Source organism: Chelmon rostratus, chromosome 21 (genome assembly GCF_017976325.1).
Source record: "Chelmon rostratus isolate fCheRos1 chromosome 21, fCheRos1.pri, whole genome shotgun sequence".
In the NCBI taxonomy this organism is placed as follows: Eukaryota; Metazoa; Chordata; class Actinopteri; order Chaetodontiformes; family Chaetodontidae; genus Chelmon; species Chelmon rostratus.
This window is the reverse complement of record NC_055678.1, coordinates 12,587,379-12,606,532: the sequence shown is the minus strand read 5'-3', so window position 1 is coordinate 12,606,532 and position 19,154 is coordinate 12,587,379. Positions and strand designations below refer to the sequence as shown.

At 47.1% G+C, this 19,154-nt stretch overlaps 1 protein-coding gene across 2 annotated transcripts in view; it reads right to left on the bottom strand.

Moving 5' to 3' along the window:
- LOC121624553 (potassium voltage-gated channel subfamily C member 1-like) overlaps positions 1–19,154 on the bottom strand; it is a 47,378-nt gene that overhangs the window by 22,622 nt on the left and 5,602 nt on the right. For both annotated transcript variants that reach the window (XM_041962314.1, XM_041962313.1), the window contains exon 2: positions 12,475–13,162. In XM_041962314.1, coding sequence (XP_041818248.1) covers positions 12,475–13,162 — 688 coding nt within the window. The remainder of the gene's footprint in view (positions 1–12,474; positions 13,163–19,154) is intronic.

The window sequence follows — 19,154 nt, the reverse complement described above, 5'->3', positions numbered from 1 at the left end:
TGTATACACATATGTTGGCGTAAGCGCCTGGTTCAAGTGTGTGTGTGTGTGTGGACATGACTCACAATGTGAGAGAGACAAACAGCCTATGGGCACAGGAGGTGCGTGTGTGTGTGCGTGCACACTTGCCAACTGCAGGTAGTGAGTGGTAGCTACACGAGCACTGCACTAAGGTGATGGAGAGACGGAGACAAAGACAGAGGTGGAGGAAGATGATAAAAGGAGGAGCGGCGATCTGTCACTTCACACTTATTTATCTCCTCGGGCGCTCTCTGCCTCCATCCCTCTCCTCGCCGCAACACGAAGGCATGTGCGCGCGTGTGTTAACACTGAGCATACGATTCAGAGGCACGCTGTAATATTGGCGTGTAGCTCAATGCGTTGAATTCCCTACAGGAAAAGCTACCGTGTGTGACACCTGGAGCCCAATGACCTTCAAGGCCCAATAGAGTCTCCCTCGCTCTCCAGACTCTGAAATTAGATTTGGAAAGATCATCAACATAAATTTAAAAGAGCGGGAGTCAGAGACGGGGAGAGAAAAAGTGAGAGAAGCAAATGAGAAAGAGAGAGAGAGAGAGTGAAAGGAAGTTGATGATAGAGAGCGTTGATTGTGTTTCGATGGATGAATGAAGAGAAAGCGGAGGAATGGAGGGCAGAGGGATGAAAAGATGAGCGGAGGAGAGTAGACAATGACTTCAATCTCGCCAATCACGGGGAGGGAGAGCAGGGCATCGGAGAGCGGGAGTGCAATAAAGAGAGAGAGGGGAAGAAAGGAGGAGGTGTTGGGAGAGCATGAATGTAAGTGATACAACCAAGGAGAGATTGTCGGAGCTGATATTAGCCCTGCAGGCGTTTTTGCATGCACGGCGGTGCGCTGCGCTCTTCCTTAACGGGACCCTAGTGGCGCTGTGTTTACTGCGGCACCATCCAGAAGAGCTTTATCATTACAGTATTACCACAGCCCTGCCTGGCTCTCTGTCACCATGACAACCACTGCGTTAGCCTCTGCTTTCAGGCACCAAGGACAGGACTGAGCCAAATACTGCTCCTGCAGCCGGCGCAAAGGGCTGAATGTAGAGGAGCGAGATTGTGATCACTCGGCCCGGCCGACCGCTCCATGAAAGATTAACGTTTTCCGAGGTCGAGGGTGAGTGACCTTGACAGAGGTATAAAGGCAAATAAAGGGTTTTTTTGCCTCCTGCTAACGGCGCCTTTGTTCCACGTGCACTGATGGCGACGTTTGATCAGCATCAGTATGACGAGGAGCGCCCGGAAAAAGACGTTAGGATGGGGGAGTCTTTCCCGGAGGGCAAAGCAAATGGGCGACCACTACTGCAGAGTCAGCAATGATAAGAAGACGCTGAAGGATGATGTGATAGCTGCACGTGAATGAGGCATGAAGAATGAACACTTAAACGATGTGAAACACAGAACGTTCTCCCGAAGGGCAACCCGCGAAATGGTTCGGACCAGAAACGAGGGCTTAATCTATTATCTTAGGTGAATGACTGTGGCCATCGCTCAAAGACTTCCAAAGTAGCCACTTAGCGTGCAGTGTGAGTGTAACCTTGGGTGGGATACAGGAACAGCCATCACTCGTGCCACCATCATGACTGTTCGCATCATCGCTGTCACATTCGTAGGAACGCCGCAGAGTAATCGAAGCTTTTGCTACTTCAGGCCGAGATTACGAAAGCACAAAAAAAAGGCGCAAAACCTAACAGTCAAACACTCTTGAACAAGACAAAGAGAGCAACTAAAATGTCAAAAGAGAGCGAGGTCCCTTTAGGGACATGGCGTGTGAAATGGACAAGCGGTAAAAACTGAGAGGAAAGGCAGAGAGAGAGATGAACAGGGCGAGAGAGCAGCACAGAAAAGATGTCTTTCATTCTTTTCTTTTTTTTCCTACATGTTGAATTATGAATTTCTTTAGTGGCTTTTAGACGTTCACGACCCTCAACCTCCAGGCTTCCTCGTGTGAGTTTAAGTTAGGCCGGCATGGTGCGTGAAGTGTCCGAGAATGACGAGCGCGGTTAGTATCCAGATCTTCATTTTGTATTACATCCACTAAAAATAGATAAAACTGCATGGACAGCAACTAACTGCCCTTCATTACGGGCTGAGATTGTTTGTTCTGTCATTATTCTGAACAACGGCTGGGTCAAATGTTAAAAAAAATGATGACCAGCAACCGTTGCAAGTTATTGAATTCAAAGTAGTTCAAACCAATATTTTTTAAATCAACAATGGATCACGTGACTTCCTGTATGTGAGATGGGTTCAGTTACCCTGAGCTTGAGCCCATTTTAGCATCCTTTAACTCGTTGTTTTGGTTTTTACAGTTCACATCTTTAGCGTTCTGGTTCACTTTCTCTGCTCTCATCAGCAACAGCTGTTTACAGCAGGAGCCCTGATATAACCAGCTGCATGTCACCTGCTGTTTGGAACCGGTGGAGCATTTAGCAGCTCAAGAGCAAGATGTTTCCCTCAGGAGTTAGAGACCAAAAACAGAGCTAAAAGGAGAGTAAATATTGATCTCACGTTCATCAGGTGGACACAAACACACCTCCAAATGATTGCTAGTGTTGCTCCTCGCGTGTAAATAGGCAGTTGTTTACTAATGAGCTAAGCTAATAACGCTGTGTTTACAGCTTGTTTCTGTTGCACTTATTGCAGGTTTAAAGGTTTTCTATATGCAATGATATAAAATAAAATCTTCTAATTTGAGCTCCTATCAACAAATGCTTGGAATTTTTGCTTGTTAAGGTTATTTTTGGATTTGTTGAGCGATCATATTAACGCTGCATAAATTGCATTGTTGCAAAGAAACCTTTTCTCTGGACTGCAGTTGCATGACCGAGGTTTTGATTATGGTGGTTCCACCATTGCAGAATACTCTAGATTTCAAGGTGCACTGATCAAGTGGCTCCTCAAAAAGGGATCCATGACAGCTGATAGTAACAGCCTGAAAATAAGATCACAGGAAATATCAAATTCATGTGACCCTTTATTCCTCTTGGCTTACAGGGAATGCAGTCGACATTGGTGGAGGACGCCGGTGTCCAAGCCAGGACACGCAGTTAAAGCCTCCTATGTCACCCAACATGGGACACTGCGGGATAATGAAGGGCAGGAAAGGCGAGGCGTGGAAAAGGGTGGGACTGCTGAGAGTAGATGCGGGACAGTGCAGAGAGGAGGGACGCAACGGGACGGCTGCACGCATTGCATGACCGCATAGCATACGTGCAAAACACGGCTGCATGCCACACGAGCCTCACACGCGTGCACCAGGCTCATCAAACACCTGAACGCGGGAGGAGATGAAGGAGGAGGAGCGATGGAGGTTGGAGAGAGGCGGCGCTGAACTGAGAGATATAATTAGCTTCTGCTCCGGGTAATCCTTGCGTATACCTTATTTTCTGAGAGCTGGAAACACTGATTCTCTGAGGTCAGCACTCTTGGAAGTGATCCTGGTAAAATTTCAATCACAACACAGACTTTCAGACATTCCCTGAATGACTCAACTCCTTGACATGCTACAGTTGAATCTGTAAGCTCTCCTGAACACACACGCGCAATCACACACACACACACTGTTCTCCAGCGGACACGTCACAGTGTCGTATCAGCTCTGCAGCCTTCAGGTCCCCTCTATTTAATTCCCACTGCAGTCCTGTCAGACACCTCTGAAGACAAACAAATACAGTGTGGAGGTGAATGAACCGTACACGCGTGCGATCCCGCTCATCTGTTTTGTATTCGCTTCAGTTTACTGCAGCATATTATGTGCATTTGTCCTTGCGATGCAGATCCACGCTTTCTCAGGCGATCCTCCCTTTTCCCTCCCTTCCTCACCCCTTCTCCCATCCATCCTGTCCGACTTGTGTTGTTCAAGACCTACAAAGCAAGTCTTGCAAAGCCGTCCCCCCTTCTAATACCCGTGATGCCTTCGTGCATCCCCCTCCTCTAAACGCCCTCCGTCCTCGTTCCTCTGTGCTTCAGTAATTGTCGTAATCTACCTCAGAGCTCCGTCATGAAAAAGAAAATAAAAACATCATGGGACCACATGTATCAAACCCTTTCTCTGTCAAGCTGCTCCCGGAGTTAAACCAAAAAAATACTGAGTTGTGAAACGGCAGAATTTTGAAAGACTGTCCTGTTCTCAGCAAACCTCGGCGGGACATTCTGATACATTTCCATCCAGATTCGCTCCCGAATCTGACTGTTACACACTGCTACACTCTAGATCACGTTTCCATTTAAAGTAGTCGCCCGCTCTGCCTCCACTCCACTGCCACTTGGACAGGAGGGACAATCACAAGGAAACAGATGGTCACACAGGAATGACGCCCTCCAATGTCATTTTCCAAGGGAACAAGCAGGGGTACAGTTTGACTGTTTAAGTGCCACAGGGTAACGACAGTGGCCAGTCAAGCATAGACGCTCACGAAGCCCTTAGACAGATGGTTTTGCAACAACACGGTAACCATTGGCAGGTTAGTCGTGTGTAATTTATGCAGTATGAGTGCAAATCAGCAACATATTTGATCATCAATTAACTAACTGGTTAAGCAAATTTACCAAATCTTCACTGGTTTCAGCCTCTCAAATGTGCACATTTGCTGGTTTTCTATGATGATAAAACTGAATTACTTTCAGTTTTGGGCTTTCCTCTGTTTTCTGACATTATATAGACTAAACCGTAAATCAAAAAAATTGTAGAGCTTAAGCAATTAGTAGCTTAAGCGCTTATTTCGATATCAGCAGCTATCATGATCAGTTGATTGCTTGAGTGATTTCTTTCTCTTTGTGTTATGTGATGGTGAACTGTATGTTCTCAGGTTTTGAATGATTGATTGAGGGAAATAATTAACTAATCATGAATAAAAAGCCCTAGTAACAATAAGAATGGATATGCTAAGTTTTTATTTCATTTTATTTAAAAAATGACAAATGCTCAGCCACCATTATTCTGTTTAGTCGTATGATTGTAGCACCATTAGTGTTCTGAAACAATGAGTCAATGAATCGATTGGTCGATTAACAAAAATCATTTTAAAGGACAAGTGTGTGGGATTTAGCGATATCTGGTATCGAGGTTACACATTGCAATCCACTGAGCACCCCTAGCACGCCCCTCCCTTTTGGAGCAGGGAGGAGAATCTATGATGGCTGCTCTCTGGGTCCCGAGTTTGGTTTGTCCGTTTTGGGCTACTGTAGGAACATGGTGGCGAAACATGGCGGAGGGTCCATTAAAAGGTGATGATAAATGAATGAAAACATACTTTTTGAATATTAAAAGTCCATTTCTGCCAGAAGATCCCCCTAATCCTACATACTGGTCCTTTAAGTCATATATCAAGCAAAAAAAAAATTCTGGTACTAACTTCTCAAATGTTATTAATGTTATTTCTAATTGAATAATGGAGTTTTTGAATGTTGGTTGGATAAAACAAGCTATCGGAAGGTGTCACCTTTGGTTCTGGGAGCTTGTATTTTAAACTACTTTCTTACAAAACAAAAAAAAAATACTACAGGATAATAATCAAAATATTTCCAAGCCTAAAAATAATGCTTGAAAAGCTCGTTTGAGAAGTCACTTGCCGGCTACTCAACATTCAGTCAGTGTGTCTTTGTTGTATTCGGGACATTCACGTGTGTGAAAGTGATCTGCAGGGTTACGTGGGGGCGTGTCACATGAAGTGATTTATCTGTGTGCTGTAAGCGTGAACGCTGGGCAGAATGGTTTATGGACAGCTACACTTACAGAGTACGGGCGGGTGTGTAAAAGGTGAGCGTACTGATGGTGATTTATGGCTGGCCAGGTGTTTGAGGGGGTCAAATGTAAGGTGCATGTTGAAATGGAAGTGGGTGAATGTGTTTCTGTACCACATTAAGTCTTTAGTTACAGTGTGTGCGGGATATTTCTTATGAATAATTGACAATCTTGATGCAGCGAAATGACTTTTGATTCAGCATGCAATTACAATTACATGTGCATGCGCGTGTGGCGGTCTGTGTGGTAGTACACAATACACTGCTCTCTTGTGAGATTTGACAAGATTTGCCCCATTTAGAGAATTCGGGCTCCCACCATTGTAATCGGCTCTGGCACCGTGCAAGCTCCCAACCCATGCCAGTGTCCTGAATCACTTCGTTCACCCAGCATAAGAGCAAAGTGTCCAGGGTTTACCACAAGGTCCAGCTAATTGACTGTCCACATGGTGGTGTCGGGCACTGATTCAGCACTTAACCAGCATGGCTAAATGGACTGAGGCAGAGGAGGGGGAGGAAGGTGGCTGAGAAGGACATTAAGAGGAGAAGGAATGTATTTGGAGTGATGGGGGAGCAATTTTTGCAGCATAATCACACATGTCAAATGATTCTGTCTGAAATGTAATGCAAGACTTAAAAAGCAATAAGTTCATGTTTTGGAAAATATGCTTATTCGAGTTAGATGAGAAGATCGATACCACTCTACGGTAAATCTGAAACTGGAGCCAGCAGCCGGTTAGCTTAGTTTAGCTGGAAGGAGTTACGCGTTACATCTCTTGTGCAAAAATGGGTAAAAATTACGCTCTTTCACGGTTGGTTATGTGCTACTATTCCTTGCCTCTGAGCAGTTGCCAGGCAACCAGGAGACTCCAGGAAGTTACTGGCTCCAGCCAAGAAACGGTTTGGCACAATTCCATCCTTAAAATGGCAAATTCTAATTAGGGCTAGGCTAGCTGTTCCCCCCCGTTTCCAGTGTTTGTGCTAAGCTAAGCTAACCGGCTGCTGGCTGTGGCTTCATATTTACAGTGTTCAGACGTAAAAGGAGTATCAGCTCTGTCATCTAACTCTCAGCAAGGAAGTAAAACATGCATATTTCCCAAAATGTTGAACTATCAGTTTAATAGTAATACAAGTGATTGCTGGTGATGGATAAATCTGTATTGTTGCTCCACTTCAACTTCAATTTAATCACAACAGCAGGCCAGAACCATCCAGAAGACTTCAACGAATGCTACCACTAAGAAAAAAAAATATATCCACAACATATACATATGGTATTGCAGTAATACTACTAAAAAAGTCCAAATCAAACAGTGCTGTTTTTCTGTTTTCAGCCCTTTAAAGTGCCTCTCACTTACTTAATCCACAGATCATGTCTCTGCCCTTGTTATGAGACATCAAGCATCTATCCGGTAAAGTATCACCAACAGACAGCGCTCAGGTTACGGGGCAGCAAACAGAGGGACCGTGACTTCCGAGGATGCGATCACAACATGAGAAGACTTGTGGTACAAAACCTTGTCAGGGAAAATTGAAACAGAACACGATACATTTATCATTTGCCGACACAGGGAAGGCAGGTGGACCAATTATCACACCCCTGACAGCAGCGACTGCTTGAGGACATTTTACCTTAATAAACTTGCAGAGCACCTTATAATAACACCCTCCATCCTTTCTGTCTCTGTTAAGACGGGTTTGGTTTGGTTGTGGGCGGTCGCTTGTGTGCAGAATGGTCATACAAGTACAAAGGCTCATCCCCTCACCAGTAATGGAGGAATAGATTTGCCACCAGCGAGTGAAATTAAGGCCTCCTTTCCCTCTCTTTGCTATTTTCAGATGCAGCCCACAGGGAGAGGAACAAGAATGGAAGTGGGAAATAGGCCTTAGAGCAGGGTCAGGGGTTTGAACATGAACGCCTTGGAACAGCAAAGCCCACTGCTGAAAGTAAAAGTTTAATTCAACGCACTTAAGCCCTTTCAGTACATAAAGGAACACCATTAAAGGAGTGAGAAATCTCTATTTCACGTCATCGCTGACACCGCGACACCGGCGAGGGAAGCTAAAGCTTTGAGGTTCGAAACAGGATGTTCGCACGCTCAGGAGAAGGATGCCTTTGTTGCAGTTGTAGGGTGAGATGCAGATAATAGCGGCTGCTGTGATGTTAACTCTCCCTCGAGCATAATGGGTAAACACAGCAAATAACAGAGGGATGAGGCAACGTATGGAGTCCAGCCTTTGCAGTGATTGGCTGAAACCTGCACAAACTTTACACCACAGTTCCCATTCAAGCTCCAGTCACAGTTGGGAGGTACCGTACGTGGAACTACGTGGCTCTAGGGCAAACAAAACTAGTGCAAAAAAATCTCACAAGACTATTCAAAATTAGAAGTGACCTAGTATATAGTAAAAATGAGCGTCTGGTTAAAATCAAAAGAGGACAACATGCTTTATTGACCTTACCGACCTCACTTTTGTCTTTGCAAAATCACACAGAACTCATCTTCTCAGTCAAAAGGTCCTTTCCCCTAAAAGTGGGATACAGTGTCCCCGTCACAAACCGTTATGTCACCCAAACCCTGCTCTAGGCGATCTCCTTTTTCGCCCAACACCGCATCTATAAATACACAATGCCTATCAATACCTCAATTTTTTAATTTTCTGTCCACCACAGTGATTTTCTACCCGGAGACGACCTGTTCTGAGTTCGTCCGGCGCACTGGCAGGTCACGTTTGTGTTTATGACAGCATTGTGCGCTCAAGCACTGTACACTGTGGAAAAGAACAGCAAACAAGGACCACAAGGCATGACCTTCAGGGAGAGGGGGGTGGGGGGCGGGGGGCGGGGGCTCCGGACACAGCGCCGCTCCCCCCGAAAACGAATCAAATACAGGCACACAAAGTCAGATTTTGGAGGGGGCAAAGGGGCATCTTGTACATGCTGAGCTACAAATGGCGCGTTGTCAGGAGATTGCTGACAAAGACAACTGTGCCCTTCTGGTGCAAAACTGGAAGTCACCAAAACACAGCTAAACCTGGGGGACAGTGGGACCAGAGTATAGGACATCATCCAGATAGTCAGCAGTGATCTATACACAGCTGAGATCTTTCCAGGTAAATCCTTCTTTTAAAAGAAGAAGGCAGTTTTTAGATAATTCTGCATCTCACATTTCTATTTCTTAACATTAGTCACATTCACTCAACCTAACCTCCTTTATACTGACTTTTCAGGACCTATAAAGCTATTTTCTTTATATACCTATGTGTAACTTACACCTGATATATTCAACAATAATGCAACTAGAAAGATCCCTTATCTTAATCTCTAATTTCTAACAATGTCCATCAAACAATACTGTCTTCCTGTTAGTTTAACATCAGATATTCAGCCTGGTGAGTGACAAGTGATTGCACCAAATTGGATTACCGCAGGTTCAATAACAAAACAATAACCACAGTTCAGCAATACTGTAACAGTAATTCAAGCAGATTGAGTTTAAAACGCTAAGAAAAAGCCTTAAACAAAGGGGGGAAAAAATGAGCCAATATCAAATTCTGTCAAACATGATAGAACAGCTCTGTGTCGTCTTAACCGCAATAATCTATGTCAACCAGGCCCGGATCAATAAAGAAATCAGACTGTATTGTGTAACATCTCATCAAACAGAAACATATACATCCATAAATTTTGGTAAAGGGGTTAACAGTCGTGCTACCATCCAACAGTCCCTGTGAGCACTATCAGGATGGCTTTAAAAACAGACGAGAAGAAAAGATAATCAATCGATTATCGGTCAATAGGCAGGCAGGGGGGCCGGGGTAGGAAGACTGCACGGCGTGAGCCTGCACAGATAATCGAAGATGCAAAGACAAGGGTCCCCACCCCCATCGTGCAACGTCTTTCACTCTGTGGCTGTCACCTCCTCCCTGTTCATTCCAAGAGCCCTCTTCCTCCTCTTCGTCTCCCTCCGCGTCCCTCTCAGGCTCCCCTTCAGTCCCTTCTCCCTCTATTTCTCTCCGCTATCTCACCCCTTCTCCATTTCCCTCGCTCTGTCTATCCCTCTCACTCCCACCAACCCCTCCACCTCTTTTCTCTTCCTCCAGTGCTACCCCCCCTCCTCCTCCTCCTCCTCTCTCCCGTGTCTACTGCAGCAGAAAATCCAGCACAGACACCAGCATGTGTGTGTTTGTACACGTGTGTGTGTGTGTGCCACTACGGTAGATCCGCGAGCGAGCCTCACACGATCATGGGCAAAGAGGGAGGAGAGTTTTTTTTTTTTTTTTTAATCCCTGCATGCGTGTCGAACGTTCTGATCAAAACATTGATTGCTGATGCGTTACATCACAGCCATGCAAACAAAACCCCCTTAAATCATCAGAGTAATGTCTCTCCTCCTGTCTCCCTTTATTTCCTCTCGTCTCCCTCTCCCTGCCTCTGTCTCTCTCTCATCTGTCTCGATGTATTTCCACATCAGCATCTCATTTTCTTCTGTCCCAGCCTCTCTCTCTCTCTCTGTCTCCCTGTCTTTTCTCTCCACACGTAATTTGCATCTCTCAGGAGCGAAAGACCAAAAGGTTCTGCCACGTCGGAGGGGATACTTTTAGAGAGCGCGAGGGTGGAAAAAAAAAAAAACGATCTGGGTCACAACGCTGTTTGACGTATAGCGCTGGCATATTAGACCTAAAGAGAGAAATGGGGCTGCGCTCACCCACAAATAGAGCTGGTGTTGTGCAGCCACTGAAATGAATCCCACCAGCTACCTGTTCTGTACTCTGCATAACCCCAACGTGGCATCACAAGCACCTCCATCTGCAGCCATTACGCTTAATGAATGTTAGTTTTTGTATGATTCATGAGATCTTGGCCACTGCGACCAGCGGATGTGGTGTGAAACTGTACATTACATAATAAACAGCATTCTAGCAGCTAGGCAGCAGGTACAGTAGCTTGAATCCAGTGCTGCAAATGCTGCCTCCTCTTTCTGTGTGGTAACTCAGCACCAAATCCACCTCTGTTTACATCCACAATCCAAACACTGCACCTGTCTCCCTCTCGTGCAACATTTGGACATTCTGCAAAGAGCTACCCCCACCACTATGGGCTGTTTTGTTGTACAGAGCAGAGGTAGAGAGGGGTGGGACGGCGAGGAAATCAATTTGATTGGGATGAGAGTGACAGTTAGAGAAGTGCTTCCTGCCTGATCCCAAGTCCAGAGAGGCGGATCAGGTGGCCTAAACCAGACTATCTGTCCGTCACAGCCCGATACTTTCCTCTTCCTTTGGAGGGAACTGGATCCGGATATGTAGATCCATACAGTGCCAGAAAAGGTGTGTATGTGTGTGTGTGTGTGTGGTGATAGAGGCTAAGAGCCTGTATGTGCAGCTATTATCTATCTGATTGTAAATACAGTATATATTGCTGAGTATGCAGTGATTTATGGGTGTTTTTTCTTTTCCCACAGACATTCAGCTGTTTTCAGGGTGATGGCATGAATTGGCCACTGCAGGTGTCTGCTGACTGTCTGGTTTTGCATGTGCACTTACAGGATGTGTGCCATCACAGTATCTATGGGTCCATACACACCCTCACAGCAGAAAAGTAGCACTAATAAAAGCACACACGGGGCGCAAGACAAGGATGATCAAACTCGAACCACCGAATTTGCAAAACAACACAAATCAAAGCAGCCGTGATCAAGCAGCTGGATTCGTCTGTAACTGGAGGGTCTGAGAAAAAAGAACCACAAGCCCACTGCAACTGTTTTCATGTGCCACTGATCAAAAACACAGTCAGGGGTACTTGTTACTCTACACCTGTATGATCAAATGCCATCAAACGTTTGCTTTAAAGGGCTAAATCATTAACTATTTACATGCAAACAATAAAGGCTGTTCCAGCACTGGAGCAAGTTATGCGTAACGGCAATAAAGCCCGCGCGTAAAAGCCATGTAGCGTTCAACTGGGACGGGGGGGGACTGGTTAAAAAAAAAAAAAAAAGCAACCCAGCAGACTGTAGCACTACCAAGGGCAAATGTGGGGAAAGACACACACCTCAACACTGACGATTCAGCGTCGAATGAGCCTCCTCAACGCGGTGCTACGATAAATAAGACTAACATGAAATACGGCGCATTGATGTGCATCGTAAACGGACAAATACGACCTAATGAAGGCGTTTGGATGCAGGAAGCGCAGCGGATGCTGCGTTTGGAGGCAGATGTGTATTAAACCTGTTCAAGTAGCAGAAAACGGCCACAGGAATTATGATGGCAATAAAAACGGCATTCACTGTGAATCTGAAACATGTCATACATCAAGTAGATGTGGAGTTGATGTGTCTGACAAAAACCGTGGTTGTTACATCAACTAGTACCCATCTACCAATAGATAAGGCTGCCATACATTTTCCATTTCCCCTATGCTATCAGCATTAATTATTCAGTATCAGTAAGTCTATATCCTGCTACTTAATAAGATATACTATCAGGGATGACACATATACTGACAGTCGGTGGCCTGCAGGCAATTATGAAGGACTGGTTTTATCAGCAATCATAATGTGGACAGGACATTTTTTCTAAAAATCAAAGTTTGAAAAACTTATCATGAGTCAAGCAGCGCTCTGAGGCATCATGTGGCACAACATGCAACAGGACAGAAACAAGTTGGTCCCTCCAGGAGAGACGTGGGTAACTCACCCGGGCATACTTGGAGGAATACGGGTCTTCAAACAGTGCCCATATTTTGGGCTGCCAGGTTTTCCACCAGCCAGCTTTCCTCGCGTCCTCCTGCATGCACAGTCTTTTCAAGTCCCCATCCGCACCGCCCAGCGCCGGGTCGTCGTCCGGCGCGTCCGGTTCTGGAGTCTCGAAGCTGTCCAGCGCCTCCTCCGCATCCCGGTGCTGCCGGTAATTCATCCAGCAGCACGCCTCCACGTCCGTCTCATCGATGCCCCAGAAGGCCAGCTCCTCTTCGAACAGGGGGCCGCACACATCGTTGGGACAGTGCAACTTCCCGGTCCGGTAGTAGTTGAGGATGAAGGAAAACACCGACGGGTGGCGGTCGAAGAAGAACTCGTCTAATTTGGGGTCGTAGTCGAAGTTGCTGAACGCGTCCGGCTCGGTGAGCCACGACAAGCGGGTACCGGGCAACGTTTTTAGGGTGCTCCGGTAGGTCTCATGCCGCACCCCCCCGCAGTTTATCACGATTTTCTCGCTTTCCGACGGACAAGTCATGTCTGCGCTGTAACATGCTTTGTTGGACGACTTGTTCCCACCCTTGCGCCCTTTGAAAGAGGATACACACACCGAACTGAGCATAGAGGACCGGGGGGGAGGGAGAGGATGAGAGAAACCGAAGGGAGGAGGAGGGAGGAGTCTGAGGAGTCTGCGGGGAGAGAAAAAGGGCAGAAATTTTAGCAGAAGGGAGACATAGATGTGGATTATCAACATTGCAATACAAACGAAGAACCACACGCTAATGCCAGCTGTATGTGCAACAATTCACTTGATAATCAGCTGATGGAAGGGCAAAGAATGACCTTGTGCAGGTGTGGAGGGGGGGGGGGGGGGGGGGGGGGTGAAAATGAAGGGTGGCAAAGTTGCTTTTAATGCACAACATCCTGGCGCACAAAGACGCCTTCAACTTATTTAGTGCAAAAAAACAGGTGGCTGGGAGCACATTCATGAGTCAGCATCCTGGCACCCCGGTGATGAGAAGATGCCCTGAAGTCTCAGGCTATGGCGGTGTGACTGATGTGGTGGGGTCCCAGCACTCTTTCATCCCTCGCCCCCCCCCCCCCCCTCCCCTCCCGCTCAGCTATCACTTCGACCATCGCTGTTTGCTCTGCGCAAGCTGACAATCTCTGAATTGATCTGGCTGACACTCAGGTCAGTGTCCATTCACAGCCTTTCCCTGATTAGGCCACTGAGAGTGTGAGCATGCAGACCCCCTCCCACACACACACACACACACACAAACACACACTCATCCCTCCCCACCTGCAACAGCCCTGCTCTTTTCCTTGCCTGGCGAGAGTGTGTGAGGAGGGGGAGGAAAGTGACAGAAAGATGGGAGAAAACTGGGGATCCATCTGCCTGCTTCTATCCCCATTCCTTGAGAATGACTCTCTGACGTAAGGTGGCGCAGCACCGTGTGTGTGTGTGTGTGTGTGTTTGTGTTAATTGCCTCCCGAGAGTGTGGTGTCCGTACTAATGTTAGATCTCCTCAATCAGCCTATGTGCGTGCTACACACATTGCTGCAGCCCCCTCCGACCGCACTGAGATTCATGCGATGCACAATTATGTCAATGCTCCCTCTGCCACTTCTCCCATGCACTGTGTGTGTGTGTGTTAAGATGGAGATGGCATGCAGAGGGTGAGGGAGAGAGAAAGAATGAAACGGGGGGGGGGCTGGGGGAAGAGGCCATTAATCAGATTTTTTATGGAAGGATCGAAGAGGACAGAACAATGAGGAAAACAAAGGGGGAGAAAAGAGAGACAGTGAATGCTGCACGCTCATACGGTGAACGGCTCGTGTAATATTGTCTCTTCCCTACTAATGGTGGAAGAAGGGGGTTGAGGAAAGAGTGTGAGTGTGTGAGTGTGTGTGTGTGTGTGGGGGGTGGGGGGGGTGGAAGAGCATCGAAAAGGAGAGTGCACTATAAAAGTGAATGAATTCTGCTGCAGTAAAAAGCCAGAGTTATTTTCTCTCTCTCTCTCTCTCTCTCCCAGCGAGGTCAGATTATTCGCCCGCGAGCTGCCTCTCTATCGGGGGGTGGGGGGTGGGGGGGGCTCACGATGCTTCAGAGAAGACACGCGTTCACAGCAGAAAAAAATAAAAAGCCCATATGTGCACCATATCTATGTTGTTAACCTTTTCCTCTATTCAAAGAAATGCACCACTCTCCTCCTCCTCCTCCCCCCTCTGCTCCTCTCCTGTGAGCTCTCGCCGGCCCTCCCCCTCTCCCTCCTACTACTCTCTCTCTCTCTCACTCTGCCTCACTTTCTCTTCCTCGTTCGCGCTCACATTCCGCATAAAGGGATCACATTTCATTGAAGGAGGAGAATCAGGGCTTCATTTCTTCCTCCTCTTCCTCCTCTCACAACACGGTCTTATTCCGATCCAGTGCAACCCCCCCCATACACACACACATACACACCTTTCTCATTCTTTCTCTTCACTTCAGCTCTTCCTGTCCTCCCTCCTCACTGCATCTTTCCTTCATTTCCCCCTTCTTTTGCTTGTCCCATCCCCTGTCCCATCCTCTCCCCTTCCCAAAGTAAGCGTCCCTCACTTTGGGTCAACTCTCTCCTCCTCTTCCCCCCTCAGACTTTTGCTTGCTGTCGTTGCAGGTCGTTCCTTCCTTCCTTCGCTCACTTGATATCAGTGTTTTGATCATTTCACTGCACTTTTCAATCTGCAGAAACAACTTTTTGTTCATGGAAAAGTTTGCTGTCTCTCTTTTCTCTTCAGAGCTCGAATTGACATTAAGTTTTTTTTGTTTTGCTGATTTTATTTAGACTTTTTTTTGGTATGAAAATGATCTTTTTTTTCATTTTTGAAGATCCTGGAAAAAGGCTTAACAGCACTCAGGTAAGATCTGCTAAAACAAAGGCTATTGCATGAGTACGCAGTCAAAAATCAGGCACAAACCTTCAGTACTGTTGACAAGAACTAAAATTTACGTATCTAGGGTGTTTCTCTCTTAGTCTTTTTCAGTGTTTACTGCAGGAGCATCAAATCTGCTTGCTTGACTCATGAGTTTGAATTGCACTGCATCATTCTGCCAGAGTAGTTTAGCCTGCATCTACGCAACTCGGGAAAAAATAAATAAATAAAGTGAAATCAGGACTAATTTAATGGAGGAATAGCTTGCAGTAACATGTAAAACCAAAGAGTTTTGTAGTGAGGTCAGGCAGGGAGAGTGTAAAAAGATCTTTGTCTACAGTCAGCTTTGTCCTGTCGGGCTATTCCTGCAGAGACCGCTTGTGTGGTGGGATGGATTACATTTCAGCACCATGGACAGCGGTGCTCTCTCTCTCTTTGGGACAAACTCCCTCTAACGGGATGCTAAACTTTCCAGAAGCAGCTCTTCTGATCTCTCTGTGAAACTTTTATCCCTTAGACGACTTTTTTTTTTCTTTTTTGCTTCACTTTGTAACTCTTCTACTTCATAGGCAGCTGTGTGTCATTGGTGAACTGCTGAATATTTTATACACGGACAGCCACAAGTCTGTAACTGTGGTTAAGTGCCTTTTTGTTCCCTCCAACTCATGTGTGGTGAGCTTATTGATTTTCAAATTTTACTTAAGTGTTCTTTTATATATTACGTCAAATTTGGAGGTTAACTGGGATAGGGTGCTGTTAGGGTCTTCCCACCTTTCCTCAGAACTAATGACACTGTTAGGTTGTACTTTACTGATCTTAATGAGTTCATGTGAGTTCAAAGCCTTCTGGCTGCATTTCAGGAGAAGGTCCGCAGTTTGTGGGTTTCATCTTAAAATGGGGAAGGAAAGCACATCTCTTTAAGAGGCAGCCTCAGCAAAAAGGAAAAAAAAGCACCAGAGTGCAGGGGGGTGGGGGGGCAGCACAAGAAGGAGAGGTGTGGAGGGGGGGCTGAAGCTACAGAAGGTGAGCATCGGCCGTAAAATGGAGGAAGATCAGGTGGAGATGAAAAAAGCGCAGCAGTGAGAAGGAAGGCAGAGGGGAAAGTATGCACGAGGAAGAGGCTAAAAACGGAGTGAGAAGAGGGAGGAGGAGGAGCAGAGAGGAGAAACAACCTCCACCAACACCTCTCTCTCGCTGTGCTGCAGCATTTCCTGCCTCGGCCACCATGTCCTGCGCCACCCTGCTACTACTGCCTCGCCACTGCACACACACACACACACACACGAGAGGGGAAAGAAAGCGAGAAGGAGGGGGCATGGAGGGAGACGCGCACACACACACACACACACACTCTCACCTGGCTGCAACGAACAGGCTAAGAGATGAGAAGAAATGAGGCTTAATCACTATGAACCTTTAAGGAGAGGAGATCATTTCTGCAGCGGGCTGACAGGTGGAGAGGATGGGGCTGAGAGAGAGAGCGCGTGCACACGGCTCGTGCACGAAGGCTGCACTGACGCTAATATATATTAGCAGAAACACTGCAGCAAGAGGGGGAGGGAGCACAGGATTATGGGATGCATTGACTGTGAGGTACCAGCAGCAGTAACCGGGGGGAGGGTAGGAGAGCGCACACTAGAGAGAGAGAGAGAGGATGAGAGAGAGGGCGAGAGAGAGAGGGAGAGAAGGCAAGGGAGGAATTTGGAGGAGTGCTGACTATGCGGAACAGACCCAGCAGTTGGCAGAAAAAGCAAAAACCTTTACCAATCGCAGAGGGGTAGAGGGGGAGACATGGGGGGAGTGAGATGAGATGGAGAAGGAGAGAAAAGGATAGAAAGAGTGGGGGGAAAGGTAGGTATGGCGGAGGAGATAGAGAGAGAGAGGAGAGGGGACTGCGAGATGTTGGGGAAAATGAATGATGGAAAACCTGAGGGAGGAGAGGGAGCAAAGGTAAAGGTGTGTGTGTGTGGGGGGGTGCTAATAAGAGGAATGGAAACAGTGGAGCGATTGAGAGAGGAGGAGAGGAAGGAAAACAAGTGTAGGGATGTAAAACTGACGTACAGTTGAGCTGAGTGGCAAATGTACCACTGGGGAAGAAGGAGGGCTTTGCATGCAAGTGTGTAATGTATGTTAGCGTGTGTGTGTGAGAGAGAGAGAGGGTGGGGGGGGATAGCATGAATTACGTATGTGTTTCTGGTGCGCAGCCATTTTTTTCCCACCCGCTACCTCATCAAAGGATGTAACCACTAGGCTTCACACTGTTCCACCCATATCACCTCCCCCCCTCCTTTCCTCGTTCCTCTCCCCCTCATCTCTTCCTTATCTCCCTCTCCTCTCCTCTCCTCTCTTCTCCATCGCACTCCCCAGTGCTGAGGAGACCCCAACAGGAGAGAGCGAGGGACTGCAGCGTTGTGAAAGCACTGCGGTCACCTCCCCTTTTAGTGCAGTGTCACACCACACAGTGTCCTCTCCCCCCTCAAATTGTCATTGCACCTCAAGGTGTAACTCGGCCAGGGGAGAAGGAGTGAGGACAGCAGTGGCGAGAGGTAATAAGAATGAAAATGACATGGATATCATGAATGGACGGAGGAGGGGAAAAAAAAAAAACAGGGTGCGTATGCAGAGGAAAGCAGGGAGCGAGGCGACACAATGACCCAGTAGCTCTGACACAGCTAATGTACACAGGGGAGGAAAAAAACCAAGGTATTCCTCATCATAATAAAGCTCACCAGCGGCCACTTCCCAAAACAGGAATTAAATAGCCAATCAATTAAGCAAGCAGACAGGAAATGGCTTAGTCGACCAGAGGCAGCTCCTCTACTCAGCAACACCAGCGTGGAGACCTCCAGGGGCTGACCAATCCACACATACTGCAGCAACAACACCCCCTCGGGGGTCTTGAGCCTCGTGCATATTGGCCAATCAACCCCCACCACCCCCGCTACCCCACCCCCAGAAGCAACTGCCGCCGCTCTCTTGCCACGATCCTCCTCCAGCCCACTTCTTTATGAGCAGGAAAAAAAAAAGGAATCATGCGCTCCTGGTTTTCTCCTTTTAGCTGGCTGGGGATGATTAATACATAAGGCCATTTTCAGGAATAGACTCACAGAAATGAAGCCTGTAATAGAGCTCTGAAAGCTCAGCCAGCGTCCATGACTGAAACCCCCTCCTGCCCACAGGAGGACGAACGTTGAGATTTTTGGGATAGATGTGCCCACTGGGTGAGACTTGATGTAGGGGTGAAGGGTAGTGATGGAAGAAGGGGTGCTGAAGCTCCCTTCTGATTGTTGCAGGAGAGGTCAGAAAAAGTCCTAAAACAGCACCGAGTGCAGGGAGAAAAAAAGGCCATGGGATAGTGTGTCATGTCGGGAAGGAACGCTATTTTTGGTCCTGGGTGAATGTGAGCTAATATCCCTCAGTATTCAGCTTCCAAATCTGCTTCTTAAAGAATTTGCATCAGGAGCAAATAGCTTTAACCTGCACACCTCCCGACTCTCTCTTAGGTCATTTAAAGCTGTCTGCTCCTAATTAATGACGCTGCCCTTCCTGCACGATTAGGACCATTATGATCCAGCGGTGCAATGGGGCCAGACAGACAAACAGGACCAGGGAAGAGATATTACTTCACTGACTCCTGACCTGTGAACTAGCTGGCAATTAGACACAGGGGAGGCCACAGATTAGCCCCTCAGCAGCCGGGGAGGAGGGAGACGAGCTGGGCGTCAGCGTGAAGAAACAAAATGAGGAGGATGAGGAGATCGAACGGGA